At 35.8% G+C, this 18,018-nt stretch overlaps 1 protein-coding gene and 1 pseudogene across 1 annotated transcript; both read left to right on the top strand.

Annotated features, from left to right (window-relative positions):
• The first annotated feature begins 1,084 nt into the window (after positions 1 to 1,084).
• Positions 1,085 to 2,031, top strand: LOC131658618 (putative F-box/LRR-repeat protein 23; annotated as a pseudogene).
• An 11,668-nt stretch (positions 2,032 to 13,699) lies between these two features.
• Positions 13,700 to 17,440, top strand: LOC131662204 (non-specific phospholipase C1). The gene is made up of 3 exons (XM_058931922.1): positions 13,700 to 14,980; positions 15,915 to 16,091; positions 16,783 to 17,440. Exons 1-3 carry the CDS (start codon positions 13,861 to 13,863, stop codon positions 17,082 to 17,084), a joined length of 1,599 nt encoding a protein of 532 aa, XP_058787905.1. The 5' UTR covers positions 13,700 to 13,860; the 3' UTR covers positions 17,085 to 17,440.
• Positions 17,441 to 18,018: the final 578 nt, after the last annotated feature.

Genomic DNA, 18,018 nt, shown 5'->3' with positions numbered 1-18,018 from the left:
ATATGGACTCGAGATTTACTACCCGAGCCCGACGCTAAATGGACTTCGGGCTATCCGGCCCTAAATGGGTTTTTTAATTTTAAAAAATTAAAATAAAAACTCCATAATATTTATTATAAATAAAATTAAAAATTATGTTATTTTAAACATAATACATTTTTAAGTACTATATTATCTCTTATAAATATTATAATGTGTTTCTAAATACAATATATGTCTAAATTGTATAAAATAATACTTGAATATTTATTACAAGAGAAAAACTAATATAATATGATGAAAAAATGTTGATTATATTAATGTATAATATTTAAAAGAGAAAGATTGAATAAAATAGAGATAAAATTTAATGAAGTGAGAAAAATCAATATGCTATTTTGGAGTAAGATAATATAAATATTAATATATTTTTTAAGAATTTATAATTACGCGGGCCTAATGGGCTACCCACGGCCCATATGAGCTAGTCCTAATGGATAACGGACTTTTTAGAACTGGGCTAAAAAGGCCCTGAAAAATATGGGTTCTAATTTTAAGACCCAAGCCCTATGATTTTTCGTGTCTGACAGACCGACCCATATGGACTAACCCATTTTGACAGCTCTACACACAAGGACCAATCATACACAAAAGCAAGCACAATCAATCAAGAGTGATAGAAATCTGAAATTCAACTTGAGAGCAAATTACTTAAAAGTGTTTCTCTAATTAAAAAATGAATTTATTCTACAAAAGAAATTAGAATTATTATAAGTGTTTCTCTATATCAAAAGTGTTGCCAAACTTAAGTAAATCCCATTGGGCATCAAACTAATTGTTTAACATGGGAGTGTGACTTTTTTTTTTATTTGGTTTAATTAAAAATATGTTTCAATTTCAAAATAAAATTTATTGAGGAATTAATCGGAAACAGAGCAACTTTAATATTCATACCCCTGAATCCCTGATGTTTCACTTCTCAAAACGAGTTAATGCGCGATGATAATATTAGTACTCTTAATTACATTGTCACTTTCCAATGTTTATAGGAAGCTACATTTCACTTTTACTTTATAAAACGGTACAATCCGCCTTCGCTTGAATCATGGCCTCCTCTTCCATTCAAGCATCACAAGTGGAAAAGGAAAGTACATCTGATCATCCAGATTGGCTAGAACTTCCAAGAGATGTAACAGCAAACATCCTCAAGAGACTTGATTACGTTGAAATAGTAATAAGTGCATGTCAAGTTTGTCCTTTATGGTGGAAAATCTGCAATGACTCTGAGTTTTGGCGCACCATTTGCATGACCTAGCTTCGCTATTCAAGCTACGACTATGAGGATAATTTGATTCAGATTTGTCTGTATGCAATTGACCTAAGTTGTGGTCAGCTAGAAGAAATCAATATAGACTATTTTGCTACTGATGATATCCTTGCACTAATATCTGATAGGTAAATATTTTATAACTTCTGTATTTTATAACTTTATCTATATCCATGATATTCTATTGCCAAGCATCTGCTAATAGTTTTATATTCGAACTTTTCAGTTGTAGTAAGGTTAGATACATGCGGCTTATAGATTGTGGAGCACTCTCCGATATTGCATTTCGTGAATCTGTAATGAGACTTCAACATTTGGAGGAGCTTGAAATTTCATTTAACAACGGCTTATCTAAGTACGATTCTCTTGAACTTATTGGTCGATGTTGCCGTCTTATGAAATCGCTTAAATATACTGGGGTTGTTGTCGATAACAAGGGCAATGATGTATTGATTTCTATTGCCAAATCAATGCCTGGGTTACAACGTCTTAAAATTTCTGGAGATATGCCTACTGATGATGGTGTTGTTTCCGTTCTTGATGGATGTCCACTTCTTGAGTCTTTTGACCTTAGAGGCTGTTGTACTGTTCATTTTAGTGAGAGTTTAGAGAAAAGGTGTCGCCATCAAATTAAGGATTTTGGACCTCCATTGCAATTATCTTGTGCTTCTAATTGGGATTTTGGTATCTCAAGTTATGTGGATTCTTATTTTAATATGGATTAATATAGTTATGTTGAGACATGTGTACGATAATTTATCTCTTTCTATGAATTGATTATTTTATCTAGATCCAATTTATTTGAGGTTTTTAGCTAAAAGGTGAGTTACCCTATTATTAAACTACATTTATATGGTACATCATAAATAAATAAATAAAATATAAATAATTATAATAAACACAACTTTTACACATAATATGTTCTAGCTTTGGCACATATGTTTATTAATAAATAAGCAAATAGAAAGAAAACTTTATGATTTAGCTTTCACACATATGATCGTTTGAATCATGTATAACCATCTTATAAATTTCAATCATGTACGTATTTTATATTTTTAGTTTACGACATTCTTTAGTATTTTTGGAACATCCATCATTGGTAACTCTTGCAACTCCTTTGCAAATTAATTATTTAAACACTTTTTATATAGGATATAGACAGATATGTATGCATTAAAATCTTATTGAAACACTTGAATCCAAACCTACATATCCTATTTGTTCATCATTGTAGGTTGAGGTCCACAGAAAGATTCAGGTGTTTCCAAACCAAAGTAAGCAATGCAATAGTTTTCGGGGAGTTTAGTGAAGCTAACGGGATCATTACAACACTTCCAAACCTCCATTAATCCAGGGTTTGATCTCCATTTTTAGAGGTATAAAGCTCAACTTTGAACTCTATGGTTTAAGCATCAATTTGTGCATTTTTTGATACCAAATTGTTTGTTTTGATGTGTTGATTGATAGTCCTATAAGGTATTAGAGATTGATTGTGCATATTAGTCATTTAATTTTAAATCAAAGTTTTAGGATTCTTCACGTTTTCTGGAAAATTAGAAAGCCACAGTTAAAATCAATGAATGAATGAATGAATGATATATGGTTGATTTCATGATTAAATTCTAAGCATGTTTGCTTTTGACACTTTTGAAAATGGTTGAGAAACGGCCAAGGTCGAATTTTGAAAAATCATGGATAGAGGTTGAAGATGAAGTTTGAATGTTTGAATTTATGAACTAAATTTATTTTATATTTAATGGAAGTTGTTTTATAAAGGACTAAATCGTTTGGCTCAGTTGTTTTGTGTGTGTGTGTGTGTGTATTTGAGGCGTGTGTATAAGGGTGTGAGTTTGAATCACCCTTTTACCACTTTTATTTTAACTTTGTTTTTTCAAAACCATTGAGAACCGATCTTCATATACTATGAACAAAAGGCGCCCTATGATCACTAAATAGCACTTGGCCCATTGGTCATAATTTATGCTATTGAGAGTGGGGGCGTGGGTTCAAATCTTGCTAGGGCTAGCATATTTATGAATATGATTTAAAAATCCAAAAATATTTATTATTTAGTCATTTAAAAATTAAAACAAAAACAAGTCCTTTTATGTTTTAAAAATCTTTAAAATCATTTCTTTTAATATTTTCTCACCAAAGTAAATTGTATATTTTTGTTGTGAATCCATTTAGGGCTATGTTAAAGTCATCTTGACAATGCCATGTTCTCTTAAACCAACTCTCTTTTAGGGTTTGGTCTTTAAATCAACTTTAAAATCAATTAGGATTATGTGTATTTCAAAACCCTAATATTTCCAAAAACCTAATTTGAAATTCCTTTGATCTCTAGCAATGCCATGTTAATATAAGTTGTTTGCTTAGATCCCTCCTTGTTTATATACTTGCACATACTTGTTGATATTTTTATCCTTGTACATTTATGCTTTGGTTATGTTACTATCTTTGTATATATACATTGTCTACTAACCATGCATTGAGACAGACATCCATCATTACATCATATTCATTCCTGAAATGATATTGAGGTATGTCACCCTTTTGTTCACCAAGACTTTTATCTTTGAGTTCCTACCTTGTTGTATTATTTAAACTCACTCTTGCTTGTGTCCATGATGCACGCACACACTTGAGGTATTCACCATGATTGATGAGTTGTGATGCAAACCAATTGTAATGGGAAATTGTCTATCTCTCCACCCTGTATCTAAACAGTAGTTGATACTCCTTCATACATATCTTGAATAACTTGAATATTTGAAATCCTAACCCTTTTCCTCTCTAGGAATTTCCATAAAATCTCTATAGGCACTCTATCATATGCCTTCTCCAATTCAATAAAAATTAAGTTTATGTCTTGTTGGTCCATCCGATATGGCTCCATCACACACCGTAATAGATAAATTGCTGCCATAGTCGATCTTCCCAACATAAAATCAAATTAATTCTTGATGACTTGAGTCTCTTTTCTTAATCTTTGTTTAATCACTCTTTTCCATATATTTATGGTATGACTCATAACCTATAATTTGCACAATTTTGTATAACCCCATGTTCTTATTGAATTCAAATTATACATGGAAAAAAAATTTGAATGACATTCCTCATAGAAAATTATGTATGGATTATGATGTAAACTTATGTTGGTCAAAGGATTCACACATCTATTAGCCTCATTGTATACACGTTCAATCTTAACCTCTCAACCATGATCAACAATATTTTTTATCTATTGAATGATGGCCATTACAATATTCATTTTGTAATCGTTCTTGTTGATTTCTTGAAAAACATCCTTATTGTCAATATGGAGCTCAATCTTTCGATGACCTCTTTGAAATGCCATGTTTAAAACTTATTGTACTTCATACAACTCTGCTATGTAAACTCCTCAAACTCCTATAATTTTTTAGAATCCTCCATGTCATGCTCCATTATTGTCCCTTAGCGGAGAAGTTTTTGCATGAAGCCATTTTTTTCGTTGCTTCCACGCCTCCGCCACTAGTAAAGCCACCGAATGGTGGTGCATCTAAGCCTCCTAGTCCATCATTTGATGATATTTTCACTAAAGTCCAAGGAGCCACTACTGTGAAGAAGATAATTGATCTAATTGAAAAAAGACTTATGCAAATCTGTCTTGAAGGAGGAAATAATTTTTCAGGAACCGTGCAATCCTTAGAAAGAGTTGTTAGTTATTAAACTCCCTAGGAAGAATGTGTGATATCATTTGATGAAGGTTAGGTTAAAGAAGATGTGGAAACTTGCTATAGGTTTTGATATCATAGATGTTGACAATGGTTTCTTTGTGGTTGAGTGTGAATTTTTCACAAATAGGGGGAAATTGTGTCAGAAGGTCTATGGATGTTGTTTGACCATTATTTGGCAATGGCTCGATGGACTCTTGACTTTGCATCTCCTCTTGCAAAGGTGGAGAAGATTCCGGTTTGGATTCGATTTTCAAGGCTTTTCTTATTGTATTAAGTTAAAAGTATCATTCTTGGTTTGGTATCTATTGCAAGTACTCCTTTCAAGGTAGATACTAACACACTGAATGTAGAGAGGGTAATGTTTGCGAGAACTTTTGTGTAGATTGACCTGACCTTGTCGATTGTCAAAAAGGCAAATATTAAATGGCCAGTGGTACAACGTGCACTATGAAGGTCTTCATATTCTTTTCTCCAGTTGTGGCTGTTATGGAGATCACATCCGTGATTGAAAGAAAACACTAGATAATGTGACGAGAAAGGAAAATAAAGATTCGTACGAAGCACAATATGCCCTTGATCTTGGATAACATTATAGGAAGTATGTATAACATGGAACAAATTGAAAAACAATCTAGGAGAAGGTTTCCAAGATCTATACTCAACCAAAAATTAGAATATCTTCATGTAAGGCGAAGAGCCTGACTGAAGCAAAGAGGGGGCAACTTTCAAGTACTTCAACACGATCACCTCAAATTCAGAAAGAGGCAGCCAAAGACTTATCCCGGTGAACATACACTTGTAAAATGGAACTGAACACCAGTCAAAGGGGCTGCATATCCTTTTTTCCGAGTCCACGGGAAAGACCGACAAATCAGAAAGGCAGTCAACCACGATGTTGGTTCTATCAACGACCACCTCAGTACTTAAGACTGAGGGGGTCCCTACTATTTGTGGACTCACCCAGTTATATTTTCCTGGTCATTCGGTTCCACCAATTCCATCCTTTTCATGGATAGTTCATCAGCCTTAAAATATTATTCGAAAGGTTTAAGCTAGCAAACTCCATCCGTTCGACCGATGCACTCCATATGGTCCTTGATGTTAGCATCGCTGGGGTCCCAATTGTAGGCCTTTCGTTAAGCCTGTATATAATTTCTAACATGCTCCTTCCTCGGGCCAGTAACATGCATTTATGGAGTCAGAAAAGTAGGAGAAGTCAAAATTCTAGAAACATGAAAGGAAGAGGGCGTGGAGGAAATCCCGTGATCACACTCAACCTTGTCATCAAAGAAGAGAGCGTCAAAGGAAGAATCCCTAGAGAAAGATCCCTCATCGTGAGAATCCGCAAAGAGTCTTTCCAAATGAGAATTATCGATTATAGATATGACCTCAAAACCTAAGCAATCATAGAAAAAAGGAGAAGGGTTTAAACCATAAGATACTCTCGTTCTTACTACAGGAGATGCGTCACTATCATAATCACTAGCCAAGCTAATAATGGGACTACCACTTATGTTGACTAAGATACGAAAATCACTAGCCAAGCTAATGGGACTACCACTTATGTTGACTAAGATAAGAAAAAGCGGAAGCTATTAAAAGCTTGAGGTAAGCAAGGTACGTGGTAAAACAGAAGAGGACGGAAAAAACAAGTGTAATGGGTAGGCATGGCAACGGGGAGGGTCGGGGACAGTTATTACCTCCCCCAAACTCACATCCACAAACAATCTCTGTTCCCTGTCCCAAACTTAAATGGGGTTGAAGAATTAAAATCCAGAACCTACCTAAACGAGTTCGGGTTAGGTTTGGGTATCCCTGCCCCGCCACCATCCATTTAGTGAAATCAATTTTTTAATAGAAATCAACGGAAACAAGAGGTTACAAAATCTACGACTGGTTTTCTCTTTGGAAATATAAACAAAATTCATCGGTAAAATAGCAAGTGTACTATTTTGCCTTATGTAATACTAAGGGAAAATGCCCCAAATGTCGAATTTCAAGGACTGCTTGACAAAGGAGTTTTATCAATATTTCAATTAAACAAAAGTTCAAAAAGGGTTTTGGTTGGTTTTGCAAATAAAGTAAATATACAGAATAATAAAACGATGAACAAAGATGAGTAGATTGCTAGGGATGGTGAATGATTCTTCCTATTACAACTTGTTTTCTCAATGCAACAACTAAATTATCACAATTGATTACCGGTTCTCAAGATTATCTAATCCTAATTCCTTAGTGAATAGATCTTTGACATCATAACTTAATTACTATGTCCATATATAATTATAATTATGATCAAGCATTCCAATATCGAGAATTTCCGGTTATGATAAATTATCCCTAGTCCTAGGTGATAGTGATTATCATATGTTTTACGCAGATCAACAAATAATCACTGTCCAGCTAAAATTATTCATAAAGGTTCAATATCCGTTTTTCTGACGGTTAAGACCTTAAGAACAGTCGTAGAACAAATCAGAGATATGAAAACCAAATTATTATTGCATACGATAAACAAAGTTATAATATTCAGAATCAGGGTCATCCCCTAGCAATGAGGGGTTTTGCTACTCATAACAATAACAGAAAACATAGTTTTAATTGTAGACATTATAGATAAATGAAGGAATCAAATCTTCCATGGCAAAAGCTCATGGAATTCTTCACTCCTTGCATCAACCTTGAATTCTCCAGCCTCTCTAATGTATTTTCGCACCTAAATCTGTCCCACCCTCGTCCAAATGCACTATGCTTCTTTTATTTCAGAGTTTCTGGGCTTTTCAACAAAACAGCCCAAACTTTCACGTGTATACGCGTCTGGGGACGCGTCTGGCTCAGTGACACGCGTCTAGGTACACGTCTTGGTAGAGTGAGGCAATGGTAAAAATATGTGTAAAAACCACTGATCAAACTCCCCCAAACTTAAATTGTTGCTTGACCTCAAGCGACAATTACGAGAGTTAATGACCTTCCAAGCACACTTGTGTTCATATGTGAGATATCCGTTTGTGTTGATCAAGAAATAGTTGGTCCGACATTCACATGACGCGAAGAGTTTCTGCTAGAGCAATAAACCTTAAGCTCCCCTTTCAGACACCTCTCCAACTATGCTTTGCACTTAAGTCTCTTTCCGATTTTTCCTCCTCTTTCATTCGGACAATTACATTAAGGCACTGTATTTCTTATAATAATTATCACATGCATGAGACGAATCAAGGCTTTTTATTTTCTTTTTTTGGCACCAAACGAGCAGCATTTGCTACTTTTAATTACCGATGAAATTTTCAAACTTTGCAGTTATATATTGTCCTTTTTGGACGATGTTTGGGGATCAACCTCCTTTAGGCTGAATAACCGGGTGAGGGTTACCCAACTTAGCGAGCCGGTTTCCTTTTACCGCCTTTTTATCATCTGGTGCCAACTTTATATATTTTTTTCTCAATCAGTCATCATGCACGTGAATCTGAATTATGCCAGACTGTATCAATAAACTACTCGAGGAGTACTTCTCAGAAGACAAGTACTATGGTGCAAATCTACACGTTAGACTCGTGTTTCTTTTAGGGAACCAAGGGTGTTTAAACCAACCTCTTCTTGTCACATTATTCCGAACTTCCTGTCCTCAAACAATCCTCCCTTCATCTCTATATACTATTCCCGACCGCTCTTAAAAAAAATTAAAATTTCGGTCAAAATTTGGGAAGAATTCAATTTATGGTTTCACATCATACTAATAACATAAAAAAAATAAAATGCAAAGAGAAGAGCCTCCCCCAAACTTGAACTAAACATTGGCCTCAATGATTCAGAACGAGCTCGAGAGAGGTGACTCACAGAGGGTATTTCACTCCAATGATCACTTCCGAGCATTCACTAGAGACGCCCTCTTTTATTACCTGAAAATAAAACAAATAGATAAAGAAATTACTTATTAAAACCGTGGGTTTCCTCCCACGAAGCGCTTCGTTTAACGTCGCATGGCTCGACAATCCATTACCCTTTATTATGGGGGGTTTTCCTTTTCCACACCTGGTTGCTCTTTACCTCTGCAATCAAGAACTCATGAAGATGAAAAGCATGTGCAAATTTTCTCTTCAATTCACTTCCCACCTTCGTCTTGACGTCCTTAGCCTTCTTAGGATTTTTGATAGCTACATAAGTTGGTTCCACCCGAGAGGCTATGCTTGAAACTTTTTCTTGGAGATGTTTAGGACTTTTGTCTTCTCCCTCACTTTCGATCATACCAACAGAGGCTTGATCATGTATACCTGCACTTTTTTTCTTGACTTCTAGCATCTTCAAGGTTACTTCTTCATCAGAGGCTTTCACTGTTAGTGTCCCTTTCTCAATGTCAAAGTTGCAACGACTTGTCAACAAAAATGGTCTCCTAAGAAGAATAAGAGTTTCTTCATCTTCAGGAATGTCCATAATGTGGAAGTCAATAGGGAATACAAACTTATCAACCTCCACTAGTACATCTTCAGCTACCCCATATGATTTCTTGATGGTGTGATCAGCAAAATTTAACTTTGTCTCACTCTCACTAATCTTTCCCAGTTCAAGCTTTTTGAAAATAGATAGTGGCATTAAACTCACACTAGAACCATAATCAATGAGTACCTTTTTAAACATTCTGTTCTTGATGGTGCATGGTATCGCCACTGCTCCAGGGTCTTTCTTCTTGATGGGGATCTTCCTTGCTGGAGAGATTATGCTACATTTTTCAGTTGCAATTACTGGTTCTCCCCCACTGGTCTCTTTTTACCGATAACCTCCTTCATAAACTTCTTGTACAAAGGCATGTGCTCAAGTGCTTCAAAGAAAGGTAGATTAACCTCTAACTTCTTGAACAAGGTAGAAAACTTCTCAAAGTCTTTCTCTTTTGAATCTTTCTTTGTCACTCTAGAAGGAAAAGGCAGCTTGATCGTCAGTTTTACATCTTTCTTATTTTTCTCTTCAAGTGGCTTAACCGGTGGTATCACAACTTCGGTCTCTTTCGGATTCTCTCGTATTTCCAAATCCACCTCTATGACCAAGTTGTCATCTATTTCCTCTTTTTCTTTTTCCGATTCTGACACTTTCTTACTCCTTGTTGTAACAACATTAATCTTTTCTTGGTCTTTCGGATTTTTCACCGTTGAGCTTGGAAAGGTACCTTGTGCCTGTAGAGTGAGATGTTGTGCTATTTGATCCACTTGAACTTCCAGATTTTTGATTGAAGTTGTGGTGTTATTGTGGTTGTTTCTTGTCTCTTCTTGAAACTGAGAGCATTGTCCAGCCAATCTCTCGATAGCTACTTCCCACTCCGCCTTCTAAGGGCCTTATTGTTGTCGATCTTTCCACGAGAAATTTGGATGATTCTTCCACCCAGGATTATAGGTGTTAGAATATGGATTGTTTTTCCTCAAGAATTTTATTTCTTCAATTTGTTTTGGAGTAGCAACACAGCACACAGTTTGGTGAGGACCATGGCAAATTTTACAACTTACAGGTTGAGCCTGTTGAACTTGAGCCACCCGTTGTGTACCTATGTTCATAGCTTTCAGTTTCTTTTCAACTTCTGCAGCTATAGCATCTTCAACCCGAATTTTAGAAGTTTCCGGCTTAAGATCAATGATTCCTTCCGGTTTGCTAGCACACCTGTCATACAACTCCAAATGCTCATTTGCAGCTATTGCTTCAATGATTTTTATGATGCCAGAGGCTTTTGTGAAATTTGTTGAGCCTCCAACTGCTGTATCAATCAACTGCTTTGTTTTCATTCTGAGCCCATTGACAAATACTTGCATTTGTTCAGTCTTGTCCATGTTATGAGTGGGACATGCTACTAGAATTCTTTTGAATCTTTTGTAGGCATCTCCTAAGGGCTCACCCTCCTTCTGCTTGAAGTTCAAGATGTCATACCTCTTCCTTATAAATACAGATGCGAGAAAATACTCATTCAAGAAAGCTTTTTCCATTTCTTCCCATGATGTAATGCTGTCCGCTGGAAGAAAATAGAACCACTCTTCTACTTCTTCGGCCAAGGTGAATGGGAGCATTCTCAGCTTCTTTGCCTCTTCTGTATGACCTTCAATTTTTAAAGTTGTACTCATGGTCAGAAACCTTTGTAGGTGCTTGTTTGCATCTTCATTAACCTTTCCGGTGAAAGGTTTTCTTTCAAGTTTATTTATCGTGCTCGGATGCAATTGAAAGTTGGCAGCATTCCTGGTTGGTTGACAATAGTTAGTCTACCCCCCGACGTGTTTGTAGCACCATAGTCTCCAAGAAGTCTCTCCGGTGGTGGTACCTCGCCCATGATCTCTTCTTCACTTTCGGTGTCTGAACCAGAATGAACTGTAACCACTTCTTCCTCGGATTCCAGTTTAGCTTGACGAGCTTGTCTACGCCTTGCGTGCAAAGTCCTTTCAATTTCTGCGTCAAAGTGAAATTCAGTAGAGGCCTTACCTCGCATAAACAGATTAGACAATTATCAGAATGAGGAAGAAAAGTAAAAATGTGCTGAAAATAAAATTTTAGTCGTAGAGCAACAAAATTCTAATTGAAATAAATCTAAAAACTCTACAATCTTCGGCAGTCCCCGACAACGGTGCCAAAAACTTGATCGGTAAAATAGCAAGTGTACTATTTTGCCTTTTGTAATACTAAGGGCAAATGCCCCGAATGTCGAATCTCAAGGACTGCTTGACGAATAAGAGTTTTATCAATATTTCAATTAAACAAAAGTTCAAAAGGGTTTTTGGTTGGTTTTGCAAATAAAGTAAATATACAGAATAGTAAAATGATGTTAAGAGATGAGTAGATTGCTAGGAATGGTGAATGATTCTTCCTATTACAACTTGCTTTCTCAATGCAACAACTAAATTATCACAATTGATTACTGGTTCTCAAGATTATCTAATCTTAATTCCTTAGTGAATAGATATTTGACATCTTAACCTAATTACTATGTCCATAGATAATTATAATTATGATCAAGCATTCCAATATCGAGAATTTCTGGTTATGATAAATTATCCCTAGTCCTAGGTGATAGTGATTACCATATGTTTTACTTAAATCAACAAATAATCGCTGTCCAGCTAAAATTATTCATAAAGGTTCAATATCCATTTTTCTGACGGTTAAGGCATTAAGAACAGTCTTAGAACAAATCAAAGATATGAAAACCAAATTATTATTGGATACGATAAACAAAGTTATAATCTTCAGAATCAGGGTCACCCCCTAGCAATGAGGGGTTTAGCTACTCATAACAATAACAAAAAACACAGTTTTAATTGTAGACATTACAGATAAAGAAGGAATCAAATCTTCAATAGCAAAAGCTCATGGAATTCTTCACTCCTTGCATCAACTTTGAATTCTCCAGCCTCTCTAATGTATTTTCGCACCCAAATCTGTCCCCCCCTTGTCCAAGCGCACTCTACTTCTTTTATTTCGGAGTTTCTGGGCTTTTCAACAAAACAACCCAAACTTTCACGTGTACACGCGTCTGGGGACGCGTCTGGCTCAGTGACACGCGTCTGGGGACATGTCTTGGCAGAGTGAGGCATTTCAGTGCAATTATGTACTTCATGGACGCGTCTGGGAACGCGTTTGAGTACCTGGCACGCGTCTGAGGACACGTTTGGGCAGAGGGACGTTTTTCTGGATCCTTGCAGGTCATGGGACGCGTCTGGAGACGTGTTTGCTCAAAAGAGTGCAATTCACTCCCACACGGGTGTGAGGACGCGTTTCAGCAGCAAGAGGTTTTCGTTCAATAGTCCCACGCGTCTTGGGACGCGTTTAGCCAGCTTTATGAACTTTTCTTCAACTTTTGGCTTTTTCGCACTGATTTCTCTTGTTTCATTCATCCGAGCCTACAAACACTCAAACACAAAACCAAAGCATAAAATGACGAATACTGACATACAACATTAATTAAAATACTTCAAATGCAACTAGAAACAATGTAAAAATATGTGTAAAAACCACTGATCAAAAATCAATTGCACTATAAGTAGCGCCATGTTCTAACTAGTCACCTCAAGCCACACGTAAAAAAAGATCAACGAAATGTTTCAATGATTGGAAGACATTTAATGCACTTGTTCCCCACTACTTTTGTAACTGATCCAAGGCGTTTCCACTTCCGAGCCAAAGAGAATGATATCCTCAGAAGCCGACCCTGATGATAAGACTTCCCTTGTTAATAACTTCTTGACAAGCGTTGGGGACAACTGTTTTAAGACGGCCAAAGACACATTTTTCTAATCTCCACTCTTATTACACTCATCTTAAATTTTGAACTGATTTAAATATTAGAGTACTAAACTTACATGTCCATCCCACACCACCATTATGGAGATAAACACGAGAATCATTCACCATCAAATTATGATTATAGAACGAAACAATTTTCTAACTTGTTTTCATAATTGATCTTACAATTGATTATTATATAATAGAAAAGAGAAAACAAATTTGTTTTTTACTAGGATAAATTCAATAGAGATATTGTTGGAAATAATCTTATTAAAAAAAGTACTAATTGAGACATTTAGTTTAATGATAGGAAGGATACTTTATTTCTAATAAATATCTAATATAAGATCATGGTTGTTGGAATGTACACGTACTCCTCTTCCCTAAACATAAATAAACTTGTAGATTTTTCTCATTGAATAGAGAAAGATAAAGACACCAACAACGGATCCTTATTTTGAAAGCATATACCGTATTCATTTTCTCATTCACCACTTATATAAACCGTACACGTAACTCATCTCCAATACCACTCTTCACTGTTACTTCTTCTTTTTCCAAACCCTTCACCGACCACCGGAGATGAATCTCCGGCGAGTCTCTTTCTCCTTTTTCTTCTTCCTATATCTCCTCCTCACCCCCAATTTCTCCTCCGCCGCCGTAAACTCCGATGAGAATCTCCACCGCAAAAAACACAAAATCCCAGGACCGATTAAAACCATCGTAGTCATCGTCATGGAGAATCGCTCCTTTGACCATGTCCTCGGTTGGCTCAAATCAACCCGACCCGACATCGACGGACTCACCGGCAAAGAAACAAACCCGATCCGAGTCTCCGACCCGTCTTCCCCCAAAATATCTGTCTCAAACGACGCCGTTTTCATTGACTCCGATCCCGGTCACTCGTTTCAAGCTATCAGAGCACAGATATTCGGATCCAATGAAAGTTTATCAAACCCGGCTCCGATGAACGGTTTCGCTCAACAAGCCGAACAAACTCTCAAAGGAATGTCGAAAACCGTTATGAGCGGGTTCAAACCGGAGCTTCTCCCGGTTTACACTTCGTTAGCTAACGAGTTCACGGTGTTCGACAAATGGTTCGCTTCCGTTCCGGCTTCGACTCAACCGAACCGGTTTTACGTCCACTCCGCAACTTCTCACGGTGCCATGAGTAACGTTAGGAAGAATCTCATCCACGGTTTCCCTCAACGCACAATCTTCGATTCTCTCAACGATAACGGTGTTAGTTTCGGTATCTATTACCAAAATATCCCTGCAACGCTATTCTTCAAGAGTTTGAGGAAGTTGAAGAACACTGGGAAGTTTCATAGCTATGGATTGAAGTTTAAGAGACATGCTATGAAGGGGAAATTGCCGAATTATGTGGTGGTTGAGCAGCGTTACTTCGACGTGAAGCTTTCTCCGGCGAATGATGATCATCCTTCTCATGATGTGGCTATAGGACAGAGGTTTGTGAAGGAAGTGTATGAGATATTGAGGAAGAGTCCTCAGTGGAAAGAAATGGCGATTTTGATAACTTATGATGAACATGGTGGGTTTTATGATCATGTTCCTACGCCGGTTGAAGGTGTTCCTAACCCTGATGGGATTATTGGGCCTCACCCTTATTATTTTAGGTTTGATAGGTTGGGTGTTCGGGTTCCGACTTTTCTTATCTCTCCTTGGATTGATAAGGGTACAGGTATGGTTTCCAAAGTTTACATTTTTATGTACTTTTGTTTTATGGTAATTTTGTTTCATGTTTGAATTTTATGTCCTGCTTAGATTTGTTGATATTTTGTAGATTAGTGTCTTTTGGTATTGTGTAGAATAGTTGCCTAATGCTACTCTTAATATTGTAGAGAATAGCATTCGAATGCGTCTGGTTGCAACTTTAGTAGTGGCTTTGATGTTGTGACTTAGTTTGTAGTCCTTAACCTATTTTTGAAACCATGGTCTTGTTCTTGTTCATTGCTAATGTTTTAGTCTTCGAGGTTGTCTTAACTGGGAAGGTCCAGTACAAGTTTTAAGGATTTTTTGTTGTTGTTATCAGAATTATGTAAGTTTGGTTTTGATGTTAAGTGTTATTTTATTGTTGGTCTTCAGATTTTGATGCAGATTGGTTTGTTGTTGTACCTATAGACATACTTGAAGTATACTTTGGTCTATGAAGATGTACATACCCATTGCTTAGATTTATTTGGTTGTTAGAAGATGGTATTTTGAAGATATAACTGTTTGATAACTTTATATGGCTTTGTACTTGCCTTTGTTGAAATTATTTTTGGGTCTAGTTTGACATGAATCTAGTTAGTGTTGCACTTGATCAGGTTTCAGTACTATTTTCATTTTTTATTGGTAAATTTATGCATTGTATAGAAGTGATGTACTAAGTAAGCTTTTGTGTACTCTTGTAGAATATACTGAAAACAATATTTGGTCATCTTTTGTATACTGTAGTTCTCACTTATCAAAATAAGCTGTCCTGTAGGTTTGACTGAAACGTAAGTAAGTAGTTTTAGTGTAGATACGTATAGTAAATGAGTTAAAGGAAGTTGCTTATTTCTTGAGACATGTTATGGAATTGAGGGATATGTTTGATAGTGATGAGAGCTTTTGTACTCCTTTTCTTGCAGTGATTCATGGACCTGATGGACCAACACCATATTCTCAATATGAACATTCATCTATTCCTGCCACGGTAAAGAAGCTTTTCAATTTGAAATCCAATTTCTTGACAAAGAGAGATGCATGGGCTGGTACCTTTGAGAAATACTTTTACATTCGAGATACTCCTCGTGATGATTGTCCAGGTTTGCTTATCTAATTCTTTGATTGTTAAATTTGATTACACCATTCTTTGGCCTTTGCACTCTTTATCAAGTTTAGATCCCTAATTAAATTATCATTTTAAGCTTGCCAATATATATATAATCAAAATTTGATTTGTAAGATAAATTCAACTTCAAATTGTTTAGTTTAGTGCATTCTCTGTTATTCTGCCAAATAACCACCCATTCAGTCTGTTGATCAGTAGACTCTGAAGCTACCAGCATCCGAATTTCCTGCAATGGAAACACATGGTTTCATGCAGTTTCAATCTAGGCTGTTAATCTAATATCAGAAAGTTCAGATTACACAATAACAAAACGATTTAAAATTATCTTTACTGTTAATTTGAAATCAGACGGTTGTGATCGGAAACTGCATGATGCAGAAACTGCACCAAATTCAAATCTAGCCCTAACATCAGTGACAAAAAATCCAATATAGAAACCAGTCTAGTTTAGGAAGCCTTGCTTGAGTCCAGTCTCAGAAATTTCCACTTCTGTCTATATCTTAAAACCCAGCTTGGAAGTATATTGAAATGCCAATGGTACAATTATTACTCACAAAAGGGTCCAAAATGTATGCAAAATTTTCTGTCCTAATAAGAGTCGTTGGATGCTGTTGATTTATTTTCCAGCACTCTAATATTAACATAATTTCTAATATCTTGTATAGAAACACTTCCTGAAGTCAAGACTAATCTAAGGCCATATGGACCTAGAGAAGATTCAAGTCTTTCAGAATTCCAAATGGAACTGATTCAGCTCGCGTCTCAGCTCAACGGCGATCATGTACTCAACTCCTATCCAAATATCGGGAAAACTATGACAGTAAAAAAGGCCAACCGATATGCAGAAGATGCAGTGAAGAGGTTTCTTGAAGCTGGAAAAGCTGCACTTAAAGCTGGTGCTAATGAATCTGCTATTGTCATAATGAGGCCTTCCCTTACCAGTAGAGCTTCTGTGGAATCTTACTAGTTCTTTCACAACTCGGAGGTGTAAATATAGTATATATAGTTTAGCTTGTAGCAAACTTAAGAAAAATATAACAGTTAACTAGATAATTAGTTAGTTATTATGCTAAAAAAATGCTTTGTTATTTACTTAGTTGATAATTAATCTCCTGGTGGTGGTTGATTGAACTTTAGGAAGAATTTAAGTATTGTAAATTTGTGTTCAATTTTACTACGTGTTAGATGAAATGTTTAGATTATATAAGAGAAAATCCTATAAAAATATTTATGCTATGTGGGCAATTCATGTACCGAGACAACAGTATGTAATATGTGAAGCAGCGTAATGTTGTTCTTAATTCTAAAAAATATTTTACTTTATATTTTAGGTTTTATTTATGGTCAGATTACGTAGAACTTTATTTTGTATTTGTATATATGCCCATGGCATTTTGTATCAAGAATGCTAATGTGAAATCGAACAAATTAAAGAATAAATTTGGATATATTTTAGGGTTAAATATGTTTTTGGTCCCTCTAAATATAGCAGTTTTCAATTTTAGTTCCTCTAAATATTTTCTTCAAAGAATGGTCCTCTTAAAAATTTTAATTTTAAATTTTGGTCCCTCATGATAAAATCGTAGCTAAAACAGTATCTAATTTCGTCGCTAACTTAAAAACCGTCGCTAAAACCGCCGCTAAAACCGCCGCTAAAATTGTCGCTAATTTGTAAAAACCGTCGCTAAATTGTAAGAGGGACCAGAACTTAAAATTAAAATTTTTAGAAGGACCATTCTTTGAAGAAAATGTTTAGAAGGATTAAAGTTGAAAACTGTTATATTTAGAGGGATCAAAAACTTATTTAACCCTATATTTTAAGATGGAAATAAATTTGAATATATTTTATGATGGGAAATGTTAAAAGAGTCTCTTTTGGCACTCTTTAAAGAATTAAAAGA

Source organism: Vicia villosa, linkage group LG3 (assembly GCF_029867415.1).
Source record: "Vicia villosa cultivar HV-30 ecotype Madison, WI linkage group LG3, Vvil1.0, whole genome shotgun sequence".
Lineage (NCBI taxonomy): Eukaryota > Viridiplantae > Streptophyta > Magnoliopsida > Fabales > Fabaceae > Vicia > Vicia villosa.
This window is presented reverse-complemented; position numbering and strand designations above follow the sequence as displayed.

Coding starts and splice junctions, on each gene's coding strand:
- LOC131662204 (XM_058931922.1), top strand. CDS start 13,861: ATGAATCTCCGGCGAGTCTCTTTCTCCTTTTTCTTCTTCCTATATCTC. Junction 14,981..15,914: donor TTGGATTGATAAGGGTACAG/GTATGGTTTCCA, acceptor CTTTTCTTGCAG/TGATTCATGGACCTGATGGA. Junction 16,092..16,782: donor TCCTCGTGATGATTGTCCAG/GTTTGCTTATCT, acceptor TATCTTGTATAG/AAACACTTCCTGAAGTCAAG.